This window comes from Drosophila grimshawi, unplaced genomic scaffold (assembly GCF_018153295.1).
Source record: "Drosophila grimshawi isolate 15287-2541.00 unplaced genomic scaffold, ASM1815329v1 contig_44, whole genome shotgun sequence".
Classification (NCBI taxonomy): Eukaryota; Metazoa; Arthropoda; class Insecta; order Diptera; family Drosophilidae; genus Drosophila; species Drosophila grimshawi.
The window spans coordinates 4,312,312-4,334,563 of record NW_025063240.1 but is presented as its reverse complement, the minus strand read 5'-3'; the positions used below and the strand labels follow the sequence as shown (position 1 = coordinate 4,334,563).

The 22,252-nt window shown below is 39.0% G+C and overlaps 1 protein-coding gene across 1 annotated transcript; it reads left to right on the top strand.

Annotated features, from left to right (window-relative positions):
* The first annotated feature begins 1,109 nt into the window (after window positions 1–1,109).
* On the top strand, window positions 1,110–22,175 carry LOC6557628 (knirps-related protein). The gene is made up of 3 exons (XM_001985254.3): window positions 1,110–1,186; window positions 17,475–17,552; window positions 19,972–22,175. Exons 1-3 carry the CDS (start codon window positions 1,160–1,162, stop codon window positions 21,913–21,915), a joined length of 2,049 nt encoding a protein of 682 aa, XP_001985290.1. The 5' UTR covers window positions 1,110–1,159; the 3' UTR covers window positions 21,916–22,175.
* The last annotated feature ends 77 nt before the right edge of the window (window positions 22,176–22,252 follow it).

The following is a 22,252-nucleotide window of genomic DNA, read 5'->3' as shown; positions in this document are numbered from 1 at the left end:
AAAAGTTACGAGATAAGAGAGGAAGATAACGAAGCTATCATCTTAATATATAAAAAATTATATTGATCCGTACAAGCAAATAATTATAATTTTAAATTTGATAGGAGAAATAAATTGATGTATATTCAAGTAATTTAATCTTTTTTCCTAGACAAATGTGCACCCGGAATGTTTAATATTGACTGACCGTTTTTATAAAACATGTGTTATTTCTAATGTATCTACAGATATAGATAGCATATATATAGTAAACACATTTAAAAAATATTAGTCTAAAATAGTTGCATACATTTCAAAGATTTCACACCTGCGTAACCAAATATTCCCAAGGATTATTTTATAAAGGGTATCTTTAAGTATTGAACAACAAAATCTGAAGTAATATTCGACTTGTAGTTCGCCTCAAATTCGATAGATTTTGTTGGGCGCAGTAGTAACAAGTTCGTTGCCTAAGTCTTCCGATTACTAGCAAGCTTCTTAGTAAATCACAAGAATAGAGAAGTATTGTTGGCCAGGTGTTTGGTTTGGCTGGATGCTGCACGACAAATTAACACATCAAGGTCATTGCTGTTTGTTGCAATCGTTGTTATTGTGACACTGTAACTGCAACAAGCTACAGATGCAACAGCATCCTTATGAGGGCAAGCCGGAAGACAACAATTGCCACATCCTATTACACTCGACTTGCACTTGAGGCGGTAGTTGGGGTAGACAAAGTGTGAAAGTATTTAGTACAAATACGTTAACTTGTGCACATACTAAATGCAAATGTGGCAAGAGCAACAACATGCAAACACCTGTTGCCCCAGTCAAGAGATGTAACCAGGACCGCCAACTGACTGACTCACTGACTCAGAGTCTTCGCTGACCATCACCAGCGCAGTCTTCGAGTTCAATTTCGAGCTGTCCGAGTCTGTACAATTACAATTACAATTAACAATTACAGCAAATAAGCAGTCGATCAGTCGAGCTTTTGCACTTATATGTCTTCTGTGTATTATAATAAATGTTGAAGCTATGCTTATTACATGGCGTATCTATAAGCTACTGCCTCAACTATCAAGAATCCAATTTACCTATGTTTATTTGTATATTTTCCTCTATTGCAGCACGCATACACACTTTGGGAGCACAACAGCTCAACATATAGGCATCTGCAATGATGAATCAGGATAATCCATATGCGGTAAGTTAAGCTCCAAAGCCGAGGCAAAGCATATAATTTATACGGAATTTATAACAAGTCTGGTTGCCTGGCTGTAAGCTCAACCGTAAAATGTCGCATATTTTAACACAAAAAGCAAAACGCATGATAAATGCAGAGCGGCAAGCGAACAAAAGCAACACGAAGAAAACAAAAACAAATAAACAAAAAACCAAAAAACAAAAAAAAGACAACTTATCAGCATTGTGACGAAGTTTAAATACCCTATTCACCAAATTAAATCTGTATAAATTAGCAAGCAAATCTTAAGCCTAATACCTGATTCTAGCTAAAAGTAGCTAACTTTATAAGAAAACAAGATTATGTAAACAACAACTTTATTTATTATTTTTTATTTGATTTATTATATTATATGGAGAAGCGACAGTTTCGATCGATCATTGTAGAAAAAAATAATCCGTTTAAGATCCGACAGATGTATTGATTGTCTATACCCTGTAGCAGGGTATACTTTTAAATTTATTTACGAGCTAAATGATATAAAATCAGATAACAACGTTTTTATGGGGCTCACAGCTCCAAAAATGCATATTATGGCAAATGAAATGCTAAGTTAATTTGGATTATTTCGCGTGCCTTTGATAACGATTAAAAAAAAAAAAACAGCCATTTTTTTTAATATCATTGATAAGAAACGGCAATGGAAAATTCGAAATCGAAAAATCGAAAACGAAATCAAAAGCGCTTCCGCATCTCGCAATTGGGCGCACAAATTTATGAATTATGAGCTTTTGGAAGCCCGTGCATAATTACCCAACATTTATGGAGGGAGAGAAAAATTCATAATAATAAAAAACAAATCATAAGACAGAAAAAAAAAACAGTGGCTTAAACCAGTTTATACAACAACTTGAGGCGAAAATATTTAAATGATGTCATAATTTTTAGAAAAGAAAAAAAACATACTAAATAAATATAATAATCATAATACACACTACACAAACACACACACACACCAACAAACTCCTCAATGCTGTTCGATCTTCATAAACGGCAGCTGCGATCGCTTCACCTGTTTTATATATAAAAAATTTTTGTTTTTTTTTTTGGACTTCATGTCAACTTAAATTAATGCAGATCAATTAGTTAATATTATTAAGCGTCTCGAATGCCAAAAACTGCGTATTTTAAATAGATTTCTATACAGAAATTTCGAATGGGTTCAAACAACGTAAGTTGTTGCTAACATGGCACTAAATGTCAATATTTGAATATTAAATTTTATTTAAGTGCGTTTTTTATTATCTTAAGCCGATTTTCGAATACTACAAAAACCGTCGACGGCAGTAACAGCAACAGCAACGGCCCCCTAGAAATGAGGTTGCCAAAAGAGGCGGGTCCGTCCTAGTGTTAATTAGTTGAAATGTGAGACGATAAACTAAATGCTTGATTCAAAATTAAGGCAATAACAAGAAGAGAAACAAATTAGTGGTTTTTGACTTTGAGATTTGCTCTTTACCCAAAGATTAGTCTGATTTCAGTAATTTGAACAACAAAACAAACTGTGATTATTATTTATGAGACAAATTGAGCGGAAACACTAAAGCTCAACTGGCATTATGCAGAGTTATATAAAAATGAAATCAGCATAAGAGCGATAGATAATTGATCTGAAAGATTCGAATGCATCATATATCTGACAGTCTCATTCTCGTTTTAGCTGATTCCAATTATTGTTCTAACAGCTGCATATATCATACAGAACCCTTCATTGATTCTCCTCAATAGTGTAAAGCTTAACTATTATTCAGATGTACTTGCAGCTACTTGAAGTAAGCTTGCCATAAAAAACAACAGACTCTAAAATATCATTAGTATAATCTGTAATTAGCTAGAATGAAGTTGTTGTGGCAACTGTTTTAATTCGTTTGAAGCATCTTAAGCTTCGTTTTAATTGCTAACACAACTTTGTTGGCTAAATCGTATCTAGTATTGTGCATGTGGACTCTAATTTTGTTGCTAATCAAATGTATAGATGTAAACTGTTACGCCCTCTACAGTTTGCCGTATGGACAAACAAAAGACTTCAGCAACGAACTGAACAACCGGTGAAAATCAACTGAAAATTCATATTGACCGGCACAGAGAAACGCATTACAATGTTGAGTTATGTGTGCTTGAGTGTGTGAAGCTGCCTGAGGCATGGTCCAAACTGGACAGACAGACAGATGACTTGGAATTGACTTGGTGGCTTACAGTCAAATGCACTTCGACTCCGTCGCATTCATCTGCAACTCCATTTGCAGCTCTAACTTTGGTATCTTTTCTATTTGCATTTGCAACTTGCTGCTGTTGCTGCTGCTACTCTTGCTGCTCTTGCTGCTCCTGCTGCTGTTACTGACCATTTTGGTCATAAACATTTGCGTAATGGATTTTTTCATATTTTGTTGGCTGCTGCGAACACACAAAGTAAATTAATTACGAGCTGCTTGGCTCGGTCAGCATATGTGCACGTTCGGAAAATTCTCGCACAAAAAAAAAAGAAGATTATAAATGCCTAAAAATAAATAAGCCAAAGCCATGGCTAGCTAAGCATGGCCGAAATGCAAAAAACAGAAGCACACTCAGCAAATTAGCAAAAGCCCAAAAAGCATTTACCGCGCTCCAAACACACAAAATGTAATTACAGCAACTAACAGCGGCAGCAGCGGCAGTATTGTTGTAAATGCTGTTTGAGTTGTTTGTGTTGCTTGTTGTTGTTGTTGTTGCCTGCGATTTTTGTTGGTTTGTGGTTGTAGCCATAGCCGGTTGCAATTTTTCACATGCGTAGCCAGTTTTCTGAGGAGCTGTAAAAGTTGTTCCGTCTTATGTTGTTGTTGTTTCTGCTGCTGCTGTTGTTGCTGTTGTTGCTGTTGTGCGACTCCTTGTTGGAATTTTTACTCGTGTGGTGTACATGTTGCGGTTGATAACTCAATTAGAATGTTAAATTTATGTTCGCCACAAGAAATTAACTTGCAATTAGAAAATGCTTGTTACAAAACGAAAGACTTAGGACACGAACTTGATATGCTAAACAAAAACAAAAAATGGACAGTAATTAAGTTACAGCGCGCATGAGGCCGCGGAAATAAATTGAAATAATTAAACAAGTGGACGGAAACGGGCTAAGACAGACAGACAATTGCTGGTCAAGCTGATGATTTGTCTTGCATAATTGGCCAGACAAGTTAAAGGGCAGCAACCAAGTCGACTTTGCCTCGCCTTTCGTTTCATTTGGTTCCGTTTCGTTTTGAGTAGACAAGTCTATTGGCCTGGCCAAAAACTAATGATGATGATGCACTGCACGCATTTGCACTATTTATAATTTTGTGAAGGCAGCAAGGCTCTAGCCTCTGACTCGACTCTGACTCTGACTCCGCGTCCGACTCCACCTCCAACTACAACGGCAAGTCGTTGTCTGTGGCACATGTGTCTGGCGAGTGCCAAAAGATCAATGATCAATCCTGAAGCTAGTGGAGCTTAGACTTGATGACTTGACTAGCCAGCCAACGTCGGCTTTGGGAATTGAGTGAGAGCACAGACAACTTCATTTATTTGCAGATACATTTCAGGCGCCCCCAAAATACAGCCTCATCCTGTGGCAGACATCATTTGGGATTTTTTTTCCATATATATATATATTTTTTGTTTTTGTTTGTGCCTTTTGGCCAAACAAGTAACTCCTTTGATTTGGTGGGTTGTGCTCGCGTGGTGCATGTGTAATCAGTTATTCGTTATTTTGTTGCATGATTAATGCCCGAAATTAGCGAACTGAAAGTCGTTGCAACATACCACAAATGTTGCACAAATGACTTAGTCAACGAACTTGAACGAACTTCAGAACACAACACAACAATTACACTAGTTTTGGAAAACAGCGCACTTCCTCTCGGCACTGATGATGCTTTGGCTAAAAGAAGACAAAAACATGCATCAGAAGTCATTATTTCCGCCCGCCGTAACTAGTGCTACAAACAACTGGCTAACCTTGACAAAAATCCTACACAGCTGAATGCATTAGTAGTTCAAAAAAGCAACAAGAAAAATAGGCGAAAAAAAACAGCAAACTAACTACTTGCAAGTCAAAAGCAAAGTACCGACAAAGTACCGAAAACAAAACGCTATTAAACTTCTATTATTTAAGTACCACATTGTGCACTGATACTGAAAACGAAAACGAAACGAAACGAGACGAAACGAGACGAAAGCGAAGAAGACCACAAATATAACAACAACAAAAACTGACCGGGTCAGCAAAACGATAATGAGGCAGCATTGTGCTGACTATAAGTCTGTGCAACTCCCCCTGCCCACACCCCTCCGATACGAGACTCGTCGTGCTCGAATCTCGAATCTCGCGTACTGTCGACTGTAGCTAACAGAGCATAAATCCCAAAGCCAAAGTACTTTGCAAATTATGCAATATTATGTAATTACACAGACAATTCAGCAACGCAGCTAACTCATGCTAGAGAGGGACGGTGTCGGGCCGAGCTGAAAATACTGCTAAGCAAAACGCAGCGAACTCACCAAAGTATATTACTTGATCTCTCGCTTTTTGCGTATGCTTGTGAAAAGCGGCCGGAGAAGCTGAAATGTGAAAATGATTGAGCGCATTATTTTCAAATTAGCGCGTGGCTCTCTGCAAGATAAGACAAAACGGGGGCGGAGGTGTGGGGCTGGGCCACTAAAGTGCTCTGTCAAGTACTTCAACTCCATGCTTCGATAACGAACACTTTTTTATATGGGCATAGTTAAAAGCAGGCGGGTGGCCTTGGCGAAGGTGTTTCTTTTAAATCGCGGGCTCGTTGAAAGAGGTAGAAAGAAAAAGAGAGAGAGAGAGAAGGAGAGGGGCATAGACGAAGTATTCGAATATATATTAAACTGGATGGTTGAGGAATAATCCCTAATTCCTAAGTAGAATGTTTTATTCACGCCTTGACTATAACAAATATAGCAAGAGTTGCTTCTACTTACATTAAATCAATATTTTTTATAGCTTTATAGAGCTTACAAGCATTAACAGTCTTGTTCGATTGACCTTCATTATTTCTATTCTATGCACAACTAAGAAATAAATAGTTGTTTCATATACTCGTATATAAAAAATCTATAAATCACAGTTTGATTTACATTGGCAAAAAGTACTCATAAGATTTTTATATGATTTCCCACATCATTCTGCAAAAAGCGGCATTAAAATATATGAGATCAGCGGAGCCAAACCTTGGGAATACTATTTATTTATTTTTTTGACATTTTCTAATACTAATTTAAGCTAATTTCAAAAATTACAGTGAAAAAGAAAAAAAAACCCTACTCATAACGAGAGAATCATAAAAAATAATATTCTATTTCAAATTAGAAAATTATAAAGATTACAGAAAGGATAAGGAAAAATTAGGAAATGTCTTTGCTCTTGACAAGAAAGAAAAAAACTATAACAAAGACAGAATGCCTTTCAGCTGTATTATCTGAAATGTATTTTAAAAAAATAATAGGTCATTTAGCTAGAGCATACAAGCTTCGTCAGCACGCTCAAATCATATTTAAGTATCGTAATTTTGTTGTTGTTGTTAACTTGGCCCATTGCTGTAGCTTTTGCTTTTGCTTTTGCTGCTTTCGATTTCAAGTTCAACACTTGCCAGCCGCCAATGTGTTCCGACTGGTTGCCCTGCCACTTTATTACGTGGATTGTTGACTGCCAACTGTTTGCGCCCCGTTTCTTCGTCAGCGGGGTAAGAAAATGGGTGGGTGGAGAAGCTTTCCTCAAAGAAGCGTAACAAAATTTATTATTATTTCGGTTTGTAATCCATAATCATAATAATAGTAATAATAATATTAATAATACCAGTAATGACGTTAATGATAATAATGGTGCAGCAGCAAATGTTAGCCTTAAGGTCAAGGTTGCGCGCCGTTTATTGGAGGCAACTTTGCGTTGTGGTGTTTGGTAATGAGCTGCCAAATTGTTAGAATTGTGGTTAGCTGGGAGTCAAGACTCTCAACCACAATAGTAACAAAAGCAACAACCAAAGTACAACAACAGTACAAAACATTCAATTAATTGGCCAGCTGGCCATGTTTATAGAAAATAGTTAAGTTGAGAATCCAAATGCGACGACCTCTGCACGACTCACAAGCGATTTAGCGCAGCAAATTGAATTAAATTTATATAAATTGCATAGAGACAAGTATTCACCTATCTATCTGGCTATCTGACTATCTGACTATATAATATAGCAACAGCATCAGCAGATGTCCGCTTACATTATAGACCTGAGCAATGAGCCGAGCAAATTGTACCCATTGTTATTTGTAAATCGCATTGCGCTTTTAATAACAAATGCGACTATTTGCTTTTGTTAGTATTTATTTTTTTTAATTTTATTTTTTATTTGTTTAATATTATTATTGTTTTTACTGTTGTTGCACGCGTGTAGGGATGAGCATTGAAGCATTGGCTTTGGCATTGAAAGCAGCTCGGCAAAATCAACATTAGAGACAAAAGTCTTGAAAGAGATTCAAACAAAGTTCCAGTTATATCATTGGATCATTTGGAAACTTATTTACCTGGCTCTTCCCACGCCCCAAAATATTCGTTAGCTTAATTCCATTTTAATTAGCAAACTTTTTGCAAAGAGCAAAAGGCCAACAATGAAAATACTACTAGATTGGGATGTTTCTTGGTATATTTTTTCAATGTTGTTCCCAATTCGAAAACAATTGTTTATAGCTGATCATTTCGGGGTCTACAAATGCTCTTGAAGGAAGCGAAATGAGCTAACATAATTCTCCAAGTTTATTATTTATTCAATGAGCTGGATTGATTTCTTATACTGACAATATTGTAATAGAGCTGCCAACTTGCTAAGTAGTCTTTTTCTAAGTAGTCTTTTTCATTTCAGATTTAATGCTGAAAATCGTCTTAATTTAAACCAACATTTGTTAAAACTGGGCCAAACCAAATTCCCATGGGTTAAAAGGCAGCTTTTGCATTTCTTTCTGATTACCATTTAATTACTTGTTATATCAATCGAAGCAAAGCTCTAATTATTTTTGCATGTTCCCACGCCAAAAATCCGAAAGCACACAAATAAAAAATAAGTCACAAATTCAATTTTAATTAGTCGCATTACGTATACGTAAATTTTTGTGTTGCGCTGTGTGGCCGTTGGCTACACTCAGATTAGGAATGCTTAATAACAAGCATGTTGCTGCACATTTACACCAGGACCAGCAAATGGCAACAGTAAAAGCTCCAGGACGTGGCGGGGCAGCGCAGGGCCAGGGGGCAGCTTTCTTTGGGGAATGAAATGATTCATGCGGCTAGCTGGCGAGGCTGCAAACGCTGTGACTCCTGCTGGGTATTTTGGTGTTGCCTGCTTTACGTTTCTACTGGCTTTTTGGCTATGTGTGTGTGTGTGTGCTTTGGATATGGCCAACGTTGTCTCGCCGTGGCGCAGACTATTAACTTTGAAAGTTGTTTAAGCAGGCGATGCCAGCAGCAGCAGCACCAGCAACAGCAGCAGCAGCAACCTCCACCTTCTACTTTTTGCATTGGGCGAGCATCGTTGTTGTCGTCGTCATCTGCTTTGCCTCGGCCTTCTCAGCCTTAGCCTCAGCCTCAGTTTCAGCCCCAGCCTCACTTCAGCAGTTGCAGTTGCAGTTGCAGTCAGTGTCATCGGCGGCAGCGTCGCGGCTCGTGGGAATTGGATCATTAGAAGCAGCGAGAGCGCGCTGCAGAAGTTGGTCAACTAGTTGCAGTCACTGTCGCTGCTGACGTCGCCGACTCTGCAAACGTTTTGCATGTGTTTTGTTGGTGGTTTGCTGGCAGTGTTGCTACCGTTCCTTGTTGTTGTTGTTGTTGTTGCTAGTTGCCAGTTACTGTTGCAGGCTTAAAGAGGCGCGATAAGTAAATGTGTCCGCGTCTCTTTTATTTGCACTTGCACAGTGCACTTTTTTCCATCTGTTATTGTTGTTGTTGTTTTTGTTCATTTGGTAATGTTGTTGCTGTTGCCCAGCCTGGGCGACCCCAGTGTTGTCGTTGTTGTCGCTGTTGTTGCTGTTGTTGCTGTTGTCGTTGTCTTTTTGTTAGTTTATTTGTTTTGGCTGCCTCTTTTCGTTTTTTTCTGGTTTGTTGCTTTGAGTCTTCTTGGGGTATTTTTCGGTGTGTGTTGCATGCGATTTATTTGTTTGTTGTTTCGTTGTTATCTGTGCGAGCTTTTTTGGCATTTTCTTCTGCTTCTTCTTTGCCATCTTCTTGTTGCTGCTGTTGTTGGCTGCTACTTTTCTGCACTTTTTTGCCACAGCCATCGCCTTATTTCGGGAGTCAAAAGTCAATTAAATAAGAGCAGTGCACAAGCTTGTACTTCTTGTTGTGGTTGCTGCTTTTTTTTTGGCTTTCCTTTTTTTTTTGGAAAACAAGCAATTTGTGCAACTATGTGCCTATGAAGGCGCTATGGGAACCATTTCACCAACAACTTAACAATTGCTATATTTGAGAAGAATTTTGCTCGTGGTGATTTATGAAAAGGTGGCAAATTTGTGGGTCATGTCGCTTATGCATTTTATCTGCCAAAACGCTAAAAACGATTCTAATTCAAGTCTAGTTTGGGAGAAATCTATGTTAATATAAATAGAAAATAAAAAATTATGTAGACATGATAGTAAATAAAACACTCAACCAAACAAATAGAATCAGAAGTTAAGTAACTAATTGCTGAGTTACAATAAGAAACACTTTATTTAAGTTCAAATTTCCAAAGACTTATTTGCCCTAAGCACTTGTAAAATCAAACTGTAAAATAGATTTTCTTTACTGCGTTAAACTTTCTATAGTTTCCTCAATTGAAAAAAATGCAGTAGTCAACAATTAGTTTGCTCGTGTCGCATTTGCGGCAGACACTTCACATCACTTGACTGTCGTTTGTCGTTTGTCGGACCGTCAACTGCAGCAACAGCAACAGCAGAAGCAGAAAAAAGCACGAAACAAAAATTATACAAAATGCGATTGCACACAAATCATGAGAAACGCTCCCAACACACAGTATTTTTTTTTTTTTGGCCCCCCTGCTGCTGCTGTAAATTTAGCCTGCTGTCTGTCTGGCTGTCTATCAGTTTGTCTGGCAATCTTGTCTCCACTCTGTCCCTCTCTCTCACTCTGTCTCTCTCACTCTGTCTCTCTCACTCTTTCTGTCTCTGCCTGTGTGTTGTTCGACTGGCTCAAAAGCTTGACGTGCTGAGCTTTGAGTCTTTAGCCCCTTTTGATTCGCATGTGTCAAGTCATTGGCATCTAGTGCAGTTAAATGCTCATTGAATCAACAGGCAGCAGCCCCAACCAACAGCCGATAAAGTCAGATATACAAGTTTATGCCAAATCATGGACGGGCATTCAAAGTCACAGCTGCAGCAGCAGCATTAACTACATCAACAGCAGCAAAAAAAAAAAAAAAATAACAAAAAACAAAAAACAGAAACAACTTTAAATGCAATTTCCAAAGCGTTTACTAATTTGTTAGCCAAGTTTTTTGCCCTTTATATTTGCGCTTGGAGCTGAAGCTTTTCACCTGGGGGCGCCAGGTGGACTCGCGACACGGCCTGTCAATTGCTGGTCTAATTTGCTGGCCAGAAATATTTAGTGGGCTCACACACGTTCAGACGAGCACGCGCGCTCAAATGTCAAGCCAAACACTTGTAGCAACAATTGGCACCAGTTTCGCCTGCTGCTCGTTTGCCTAAGCTAACATTTAAAATTGTAACAAATGCCACAGAGCTTGGCAAACGTGTGGCTTCAAGCCAAAACAGGCACAAGCAACCAAATGGTTGCACCACCACCAGCACCACACAATACTCAGAAGAAAACCTCACACATTGTGCACGCATTTGCATAACAAGTAACGGCATAAAAATGCTGTAGAACGACTTGTTTAATACTCTATTAAATGAGAAAAGCAATGAAAATGGGAACAGCAATCAAAATAAATATAAGCCAGATGAATTCAAACATAGATAAAAAATAGTACTTGCTCAAGATTTGTGAATTTGAATAAATGAAAGATAGTAATAAAATAAAAAATATAGGCGACATTCACAAAGTGATTTATGTCGAGAACATTTAATTGAAAGGTTTTCTTTCGTAGAAAAAATATTTTCAAAGTACGGAAATTTCTTCTGTAAGAAAACATTCCAACGGATTTGACTTTATCAATTGACTCACTCTCAAGCTTTCTAATAAATTCAAAGTACCCCATTCATTGTGCATTTGCAAGATTGTTGAAAGACCCACACGTTGTTGAGTCTCTCGGTAAATAATTTCTTTGCAGATTTGTCTTGGTAAATCATATGCGCTGTCGTATTCTATTGAAAATTAGACACTGATTTTCAGGCCTCAACGTATTCCGTCAATTTTTCAGCATAATTTTAACCGTTTGGCGGATGGTCACAAATTTTAAGCGGAAATTGCACAAGCACTTGACACTTGGCCACTTGTCCGTTGCATTCTGGACATGGAGGCAAACAGTGTGAGTGCATTTAAATTTCACATGAGCTCATAAAAATAGTTACAAATTAATTATAATGACAAAGAGACAGTAAGTAAACGTATGAAGGATGAGCGGTGGCCCCCCAGAGGGGGAGGGCGACGGGGTGTGGGCTAGAGCCAGGGAACGCAGTCGCACAGCAACATGTGAGCACATTATAAATCTAAACATTTCCTGCTTGACAGCTTGAAGAGCTGGCAGTGAGCGACTGAGACAGCAACGATGATGCTTCAAGTCACAGCAGCGGCAGAAACAGCAGCAACAACAACAATAAGAAAAGCGATAAATATTAAAAACTTTACTTTTCATCATCACAGCTTATAATTATAGTGTTTTAGTTTATGTAGTTTAGACAGCCGCTTGACTGTATGCGGCAGCAATTAGCTAAGTACAAATCAAACGAATGACTTAGGCGACAAACTAGAAGCAAGCTCATACAGAATGATGAATGCGTCAATGCAACCAAGGTGAAAAGGATAAAATAAGGAAACTACACTCGCTCACACATTTCATCATTTGTAAAACTTTTTTTTTTCGCAATTTACAAATTTTCCAAACTCAGCACACAAAGTGTAACAAATACTAATTTGCACGCAAGCTGGCTAAAAGAACAGCAATTCTCTAGACAGAGACTCTACGTCTATGATTGATCACTCCCTGAGGGCCAAGTTGTCGTTTCGTTAAGGGCCATGAAAATGTGTATAAATTCTTCTTTTATTATTTGCTGTTTTGCTTTACTGCAGACAGCGCGATGCGCATTTGACAAATTGCTGCGACTCGCAGCTAGCAACTCGCTGGCCAGGCCCGTGACTAAGCTCGTTCTGGGAGAGGTCTCAGATCCGGCAACAGCGCGCAATGCGATGAGATGCGATGCGTGTGCAGCTGACAAAATGCCTCAAGTATTTGTAACGCGAAAAAAGAAAGCAAACCGGGCAAATGTCCAAAGCGGGCAAATGCCATACACGCTATACAACAATTTCGACAATTTCTGGGAGGGGAACCATTTAGTTTACATAAATCGCTTTGATATAAACGAGTTCGCATTACAAACATGACTCATCAGCATCAGAAGAAGCCACAGCTGTCGGCTGCCTGAAGCTATTCGACTTGTTTTCTACAATCTTTAACATGTTGAACGAATAGCACAACGATCTGCTATTTGTGTATTTGCTTTGCCAAAATTGCAATCAATGAAAATACTGAAAAAAAAAATTTATATTTAACTTTTTGAACTCAACTATTTTTCAAGAACATCACACAAATATTTTGTTAAAAATTATGATCAACAAGTCTCCACAATTTGCAATGTAAATCTATGCATCAATTAGTTGGGCGACTTAACATTTAAACAAACAAAAAATCACACTTCCCCACTGTGATCGCTAAGCCGAGTTTTGATTGCACTACGCAAATCATGGGATTATAATTTTGCCATATTTTTTGTTGTTGTTCGCAACACTGCTACAAGGCAACACCAACACAACATTGTGCGGCCGTCTTCAGTGTCGACGAGTCATGAATAAAAAATTAAATAAAAAACAATAAAAAAAATTAAAAAACCGAATAAAAAATAGACAAAAACTAGAACAATTTGTTTCGAGCATTTTGCGCACAATGAACAAAGCGAGGCAATTGCTTTGTGCATGATTTCATTTTAATTAAATTATGTTTTTTTTGCGCTCTTGCGGTTTTTTATAATTGCATGCAAACAATGCGAGACGAGCACATGGCTGACTTTTATGGGGCCTTCCCCCGTACACCCGCGAGCCTAGTTTAGTGAGTTTAGTGGATGTGCAAAATTTGTTTGCCATGCAGCGCATTTGGTATTACGAGAAGTATTTGTGGCAGTTGTACATGTTGCCAAGGTCAAGTAGGGCAATTATCATAATTTTTTTTGTATTATTATTATTTTTTTTATTTTGTGCTGCGCTTATTTGGCTGAAAACGACGCGACGGCCACGTTAATGGCACTTAGCTCAACTGCGAGACGATGCGATGAAACTGGAGTAAACGTGCCTTTAGTTTAATTTTTTTTTCATAACTGAATTATTTTTAATAATTTTATATTATAATGAGCTTGAAATTTGGATATATCCCAACATTGCATCATCACACAATCCATAAAATATTTAAAATTCTACTTGCTATTTTTGTTCAACTTAAGGTTAACAACAAATAACAAGCAACAACAAAAAACAGCAGCAGCTATAATTAATCACACACAAAATCAACAAGATCCAAAAATATATTTTTGTACTGTCAGTTTTGATGACGACGCGGGAAATTGGTGTTGAGCTGATCAAATCAACTGAATTTTTTGTACCCTGTCAAAAAGGCGAATAACAAGGGTATTCAATAGATTCGCAGGGGTATTCAATAGATTCGCAGATGTGCGTTTGTGGCAGGGAAATGGAAAATTGTATAAATGTAAATTCAATTTAATGGGCTTGATATTTTGCAATTTTAAAGTTGTATTTATAACTTTGATACTTTTCAAAGCAATATATTGTAATATAAGCTGAATGTACGCACTTCTACAGGGTATCTATTACTTAAAATGCTGGAAACAGCATTCCATATATACACATTTTTTTGGTTAGATTTTGTGGTATTGGGTACTTAGACAACCTATACGCAAAATATACCAACTAATTCAAATAAATTGGCTGTAGCTGAACTCGTCAATATATGCAACAGGGGCTGAGCGTGGTGCTTAACAAGTTGCTCAAGCATAATTTATTTTAGTCACAGCAAATATATTAAACAAAAATATTAGCATGGAATACAAATAAAATATTTTAGTATGCTTAAGTATTTAAAGTGCATTGTTTCAGCATTTGTACGCTTCATGTGTATATTTCATAACACTTTCACTTAATTGCTACTAAATGTTGTTAGTTTTGCTCAGTTTGGATTTGTAGAATTATGCAATAAGCGAGGTTAATAAATTTCAAGAAAACCTGTACCCAAATTAGTGGTTAGCTTAAAAAAGATGAACAAATGGGCGATTTATAATGAAGTCATACGATAAATATGAACATGGAATATGATATGCTTAAACAGTGGCACATAATGTGTTTTTTTTTTTTATTATTATTTTATTTTAGAGTCTAATTATGCATGAATATAGAATTCAGCAAGGTGACAAAATTGATAATTTAAAAACTAAGCTTGTGAGAAATTGTTAATTGATTTGAATCAGAAATTTAAATTTTGTTTATATATTTTTTGTGCTTCGAATTGTTGATAAGGTTGAAATGCCAAAGAGTAATATATAATTCTCTATTTATTAAAACATTCACCTCTCGGGTGCTTACAGAGATCAATTAAATCAACCTGAGCTTCCGATGGGATGCATTAGGGTGAAATGGAAATTAGAATTTACTAGAACTCGCAAATCATTAGATGACACTTTCAATAAATTCAAACACGACACAAAAGTAAGTTGAGAGCGGCAGCCGAACGAATGTGGTAGCCAGTATCATCTGATAATCTTGATAATCTATCTATAGCATCGTGTATGATATATGCACATATCGAATGTATGGTCGCCACATATCGGTTGTGTGTAAATCAGACAAAGGCTGGATTATCCCCCATGTAAAGCTAACGAACCGCAGTAGAAAGTGTACAACGTTCTGTTCTCTGTCCCTCTCTTTCTCTCTCATGCTGTTTCTATCTCATTGTATCTAGTGTCACTTGTCTGTTGTAAAATAAATGTTTATTGCTTTTTAATATTGCACATTGTCTGCATAAATTTCATGCCGAACAGACAGATCGCAGCCTCTGCAACTTTGTTATTATTCGTTCTGTATTTTTTTATCCGATTTTCTTGTTGTTTTTGTTTTTGGTTTTCTTTTATTTTCCTTGTTTTTTTTTTTTTTTGTTGTGTGATTTAAAATCAAACTAAATCTGTTGCCAATCCGCAGGTTGTTGAAACTTGAAACTCATAATTTTTAATTTATTTTATGTGATTTTTATTTGTCGATTAATCCAAGCAACAACAACAGCAAACCATCGACCCGACGACGCTTTATGAAACCTAAACGTACAAAATTTATTTCCTACCCAGACGGAACAAATGGACGCTGGCTTAAGCGGCTGGGGAGCCAAACTCAACACATAACACGAAATCAGATTAGCATGTTTTACAGGCCGAACCAGCCAAGGAACTGAGCGAACTAAGCCAATTGGTGTGGTGCATTCCTTAAGCCACCTTCTTTTCCCACTACTCCGCTCCCCTTCCCAACAACGAGAGGTTGCCACACAGTTCGTAGGTTGGCGGGGCCGAAGGCTGAGACTGAGACCGGCCAAAAGTGAATGTGTTGAATGCTTTCTCTACTTTGTAATGTGCCAATTGTTTGGACAGATGGGAAAAATTATTGCCGCGAATTGACAGTGGGGCAATTGGAGCTATAAAACATAAATCCCAACTAAAAAGTGAACTGCACTTAATGGCCTCCTCCAAACCGAGCCAAGCATGTGCAACACAGCAACCACTTGCAGTATTGCCACCTGCTGCAACCAGCTGAAAGCATTTCTTAATAATGAGACCTACTCAAGATAGAAGATCAAACGATGCTTAAGCTGCAGTTGTTACTTTGCTCATAATTGTAAATTTTATGGAAAATTATTGCAGAATTTCTTCAAATCGAATTGAATTGCCAAATAACGTTAGAGGCACGTGTAGATTTCAGATAAAAATCGGAAAAATTGACGATAACTCTTAGTTATGCATTTATAAATCGTCAAGGGAACAAAATGAACGATGCTATTTCATATGTATATATTTTCATGTATGCCTCATGACTTGACTCATGAACTCCAAACAAACTTTGTTGCAAAGTCTCCCACGGCTTATTGTACAGGTTGGCGTGTGTGCGTGTCAAAAAAGTTTTGCTCCAGTTTAAGCCACAAGTGCACAAGGCAAAAACGTAATGCTGCCCGTGGCAGATCTAAGGCCCCAATGCCCCAAACACCAAAACAAATAAAGTGCAGTAAAGCCAGCGACCTAACAACAACAATGATGGCAATTTGTTGATAAACATTTCGCTCGCAATAAATAAACAAATATATACCTTGTACCTTGGCAACAAGTTGCTAAGGTCTATTGCGCCAGACAGTTCAAAGGAAGCAGGAGGCAAGATTAGTAACAGAAACAGGCAACAGGCAACAAGCAAACTGGCAAACTGGCAACAAGCCATATAAATGCAAATGCTCTACACGCTGCTTGTTTGCTCGCCTGCTACGATGTTTGTTTGTGCTGTGCTCTGGGGCAATTTTTCATTTGATTTCATCTTCATATTTTATTATGGCCCAGCATCCAAGCAACCGCAGCAGTGCAGCTACATCGTCCATTTTCATTTCCATTTCCATTCGTTTGTGCGGCTGGTTTTTCCTTTGCTTTTCTTTCTTGTGATACCAATTTAGCGATATGACAAACTGTGTTTGCATTTTAATTTTTAATGCGTGTGAATTTCGCTGGCGGCGTACTTGCTCTCAGTTCTCTTGAAGTAGATGCTCGTGTCATGATTTGCTGTTGCTTTTAATTGAAATTTTATGAATTTATTGCTTTTCCTTTAGTTTCTGTTATTGTTGCTATTTTTTTGTTATTTCTTTTTTTCATTTCATTTTTGCATTGCACGCAAGAATGAGAGACAGGCGAAATAGAACACGGCAAACTAATGTCTTTTATAATTTTGTGCTCCTTTTCTTTTCATTCTCTGCAGATGAATCAGACGTGCAAGGTCTGTGGGGAGCCAGCAGCTGGATTTCATTTTGGAGCATTCACATGCGAAGGTTGCAAGGTGAGTAGAGGTTTATTCAAATCCTTTCGTATGTAATACAGACTGATTGTAAAATCGCAAACATTTAATTTGGGACATTTAAGCCGCTTTTTAACTCGATGAAATATTATTCTAGAGATTCATAAAGTAAATTTAAGATAGTCGATGCTTCGTATTGAATATAGTTAGAATTAATTGATGTGTTATGTATTTGCTCGTTTACTGAGAGGATAGCATATAGGAGACTAAGCAACTAGTAGTTTTCTATATAAATAGTAACAATAATCGACACTCGGCGCCTCCCTGCCAATATGAATAACAATTATCGATCGCTATTGGCATTCCATAATAAATAGCCAGCCGCATCGTGACAACGCCGTAGAGTAAATGGTGCCATACCAAAACTGGAATGTTGAGTTCATTACGAGCGATATCTGCCGAGCGAGCAACAACAACAACAACAACAACAACAGCAAAAGCAACAGCAGCAACAATAACAGCAACAATAAGATAAACGACAACAAAGAACGCCTCAGGCTAAGGTCAAAGTTAAACAAAAAGAGCGCTCCACAAAATGCATAATTGATTTAAACACGAGTATTTAAAATGCCTCAAGATCAGGCAGCAGGACAACGGGGGGCGGTGAGGATTTCAGATTTGTCGTCGTTTGTGCGCGCAAGGAGAAAAAGGTCAACTAACGTACAATTTGTGGGTCAACATTATTTGATTTGTGCGCCATGGCGTGGGCCGGCTAATTTGACGCCCACCAAAAGCAAAACAAAAGCCCAAAAACGAAACGAAGCGCGTCGCTTCAATGATGATGATCATGATTATGATGACGATGACGACGATGATGATGCAGCAGCAGAAGGCTAAAAGGCATAAACGATACGAATACAAAGATTGATAGAGACAGAGTGTGAGAGGCAAGGGAACATTTCGATAAAACAAACAAAAGTGAATCCGCCTTGGCGCACAAAATTGCTTGTAAATAGCCGGGTACAGTAAGTTCGTCCGGTTCTGCTGCTCTTTCAAACGAAACTGAAAACGAAAACGTAACGCAAAAGAAACCGAAAGAAAAACAAAAATAAACATACACACACACATACATATATATATATACGTATACGTATACGAAAATCCTCCATTTCCATTTCCGACCCAGTAATCTTGATGCCCAATTAACCTTAAAAGTGGATTTTCGCATTGTTTCTGTTTCTATGCGCAGTTCAATTTGCGCGTCTCCAGCAACAACAACAACAACTCAAACTCCACCTACGACGACGACGATGACGACAACAACAACAACAACAACTTAAACTGCAACTGACTGAATACTGACAGACATGACTGTCTCGTTGTCTGACTCTCTGTTTGTCTGTTCGACTGTTTGTTACTCCGTCTGTCTGTCTGTTTGTCTGTCTGTCGGTCGGTATATTGTCCATACGCCAACTTGATTGCAAGCTCTGCTGAGCTGTGATTTACGTTGAACATTGCAACTTGGCATAAGTGTTGCACAGCCTATAACCTTTGCAACATGCTGTGCTCGCCAGCCAAACAGCCAAACAGCAACATGTTGTAGTCTTTTTCGTGCCGCATTGAATTAAATTGTTTGTTTGCTTTGTTGGCAATTGATTGTGGCCCAGCCAACGGTTAATGTGTAGGTGTAGCTGGATGTTGATGTGTCTGTGGATGTGCTTTTGTTGCATTTCGATTCGCTGTGTTTCTTTTTTGGCAGTGCTTTTACGAGCTCACAGCATCAACGCCACCAACACCAGCAGCCATTGATGAATCATCACAAAATTTAATGAGTTATTCTTGTTGAATGACATCATGGCTAAAAGATCATAAAACTGCATTTACAATACACAGCCAGGCAAAAAGAAATTGTTAGCAAAAAAGAAAGCAACGCAACTTGTTTCTAAGCAAATCAAAGAGTGACTCCGCTGCTAGCAAATACCCTGCAGGAAACAACACTTGAAGTTCAAGAATTTTGCAAACAACACTTTTAAGCTGAGTGTCCGCTTTGTAGGTGTCGAAATTAAAGAGTTGTCTATTGAGCCTGTGTGAGAGGAATGCAAAAAAGGAGTGTAAATATTAATTTAGTTTATACTTATAGTATATCAATGATAAAACAAATATATCAATATAAAACGAAGAAGAAGTAGAGTGCCAACATTGCTGCAAGTTAAGGTAAACAGATTCCAAGCTGAAGAGACAACAGCATTCTTGATTATCAATTATTCTTTAGATGATAACAGATAAAAATAATTGTTTATTTTGTAATAATTATATTTTTGATGAAAATCTTCTTTAATCTTCATTAAACCAAATTCTTTCCAGTTCGGAGTTGATAGAAAATGCTTTTATAGCAAATACATATTTTTTCGAGCTTAAGCTAAAACTAATTGCAATATTTTTAACTCCGCTCTCTTTGCAGTCCTTCTTTGGCCGCTCATATAACAATTTGTCTTCTATATCGGACTGCAAGAATAACGGCGAATGCATCATCAACAAAAAGAATCGCACAGCCTGCAAGGCTTGCCGCCTGAAGAAGTGCCTCATGGTTGGTATGTCGAAGAGTGGCTCGCGGTACGGTCGACGCTCCAACTGGTTCAAGATCCACTGTCTGCTGCAGGAGCAACAGCAACAGGCGGTTGCTGCGATGGCCGCACACCACAACAGCCAGCAGGCTGGCGGAGCGACGAACGCAGCTGGATCCGTATCAAATGGTTGTGTGAAGGGCATGTCGGGTGGACCGGGACAGGCGGCTGCTGCTGCTGCTCTGGGCATGTTGGGGCATGCGACGGGCGGCTATGCGAGTCTGTACGGGGCAGGACCACCGCGCAGCAAGGAGGAGCTGATGATGCTGGGACTGGATGGCAGTGTGGATTATGGCGGCATTAAGCATCCTGCGCTAGTTGCTTCACCCTCTGTCAGCTCACCGGACTCGCACAACTCTGACAGCTCGGTGGAGGTGAGCAGTGTGCGTGGCAACTCGCTGCTGCAACTGGGTGGTGGCAGCAGCAAGCCAAATGCGGCCGGGGATGCCGGACAAACGGGCAGCGGCACAGCGCCTGGACGGCCGCCGCAACTGCGCAAGGATCTGGCACCGTTTTTGCCGTTGCCATTTCCGGGTCTCGGTACATTGCCAGTGATGCCACCGCCAGCGTTTTTGCCGCCCTCGCATCTGCTCTTTCCTGGCTATCATCCTGCGCTGTATTCGCATCACCAGGGTCTGCTGAAGCCGACGCCAGAGCAACAACAGGCGGCGGTGGCCGCAGCTGCAGTGCAGCATTTATTCAACTCCAGCAATGCGAGCGGACAGCGCTTTGCACCGCAGCTACACACTGCAACGCCCTTCGCCGGTCACAAAGAGGAGTCGGCCTTGAGTCCCAATCACAACAATAGCAGCAGCAATCATTTACTGCCCAATGGCAGCAGAACTGCGGCGACGAGTGCAGCAGATGAGCTGACGAAACGTTTCTATTTGGATGCGGTGCTTAAGTCCCAGCAGCACAGTCCGCCGCCGCTGGCAACAAAGCTGCCGCCACACAGCAAACAGGATTATTCCATATCGGCGCTGGTCACACCCAACTCGGAGAGCGGGCGGGAGCGTGTGAAGAGCAGGCAGAGCAATGGCGAGCCGGATGACGAGGAAGACGAGCGAGAGGCAACCATAACCACTGGCAGCGATAAAGTTGGTGAGGATGAACTGGAGCCGCAGGATGTGGATGAGGATGATGAGGAGGATTTGGTCGTATCCATGACACCGCCAAGCTCGCCAGCCCAGCAGCAGCAGCAGCAACAGCAGTCGCAGCACGACTCGGAGCAGCCGACAGAGCAAAGTGGGGCAGCACAGGATAATCCCATTGACTTAAGCATGAAAACCACTGGCAGCACCAGCTCGAGGAGTAGCAGCAGTATTAAGAGCAGCTGCCAGGAGGCTGAGGCCGACATCTACAGTGACAATGAGGCAGCAACTGATAAATCATCCGCTCCAGAACTTATTAAGTTAGCCGGACTCAATGATGAAGAGGACGAGGATGTAGAGTCATCAGCTCAGGTCGAGCTCAAGGATACTAGCAGCACGGAAACGGTGAAGACCAGCGTTGAGAAAAACCACAATAACAATAATAATAATAACAATAACAATAGCAACAACAATAATAACAACAACAACAACAATAATAATAGTAGTACCACCAGTGATAATGAGGCCAACGAGAGCATCAAACGCAAATTGAATGAACTGATACAGGAATCGAATGGTTCGAAGCGTCTGCGCTTGGATTCACCATCACCAGCACCAGCACCACCAGCAGCCAACTTGGCCGTTAAAGTGGCCACCTCAACGGCACTCGATTTGACAACCAAGGTTTGACCATAACCTCACTAAACGCTGCACAGTATAGCGGCAATCAGTCGCTGGACTTAACACTATGCAACATCATTTTGTTAGACAAACAAGATTATTATTTTAAAAGTGTTTTTTTGTATGTTTATAAATAGTTAACATGCTTGGAAATGAACATGAATATTTCCAAGGAGTATTTTTTATTTCTTTTGGATAATGTAAAAAGTTAGATTACCATCTTTAAGTTTTGTTTATCATACAGTAGCCCCAAAAACCAAAATTTTTGATTCAACAAGTTTTTTAAAAATAGAAGAAGAAAAACTTTAAAATATAACTGCAGTTAGGCCAATTGAAATTGTAATTA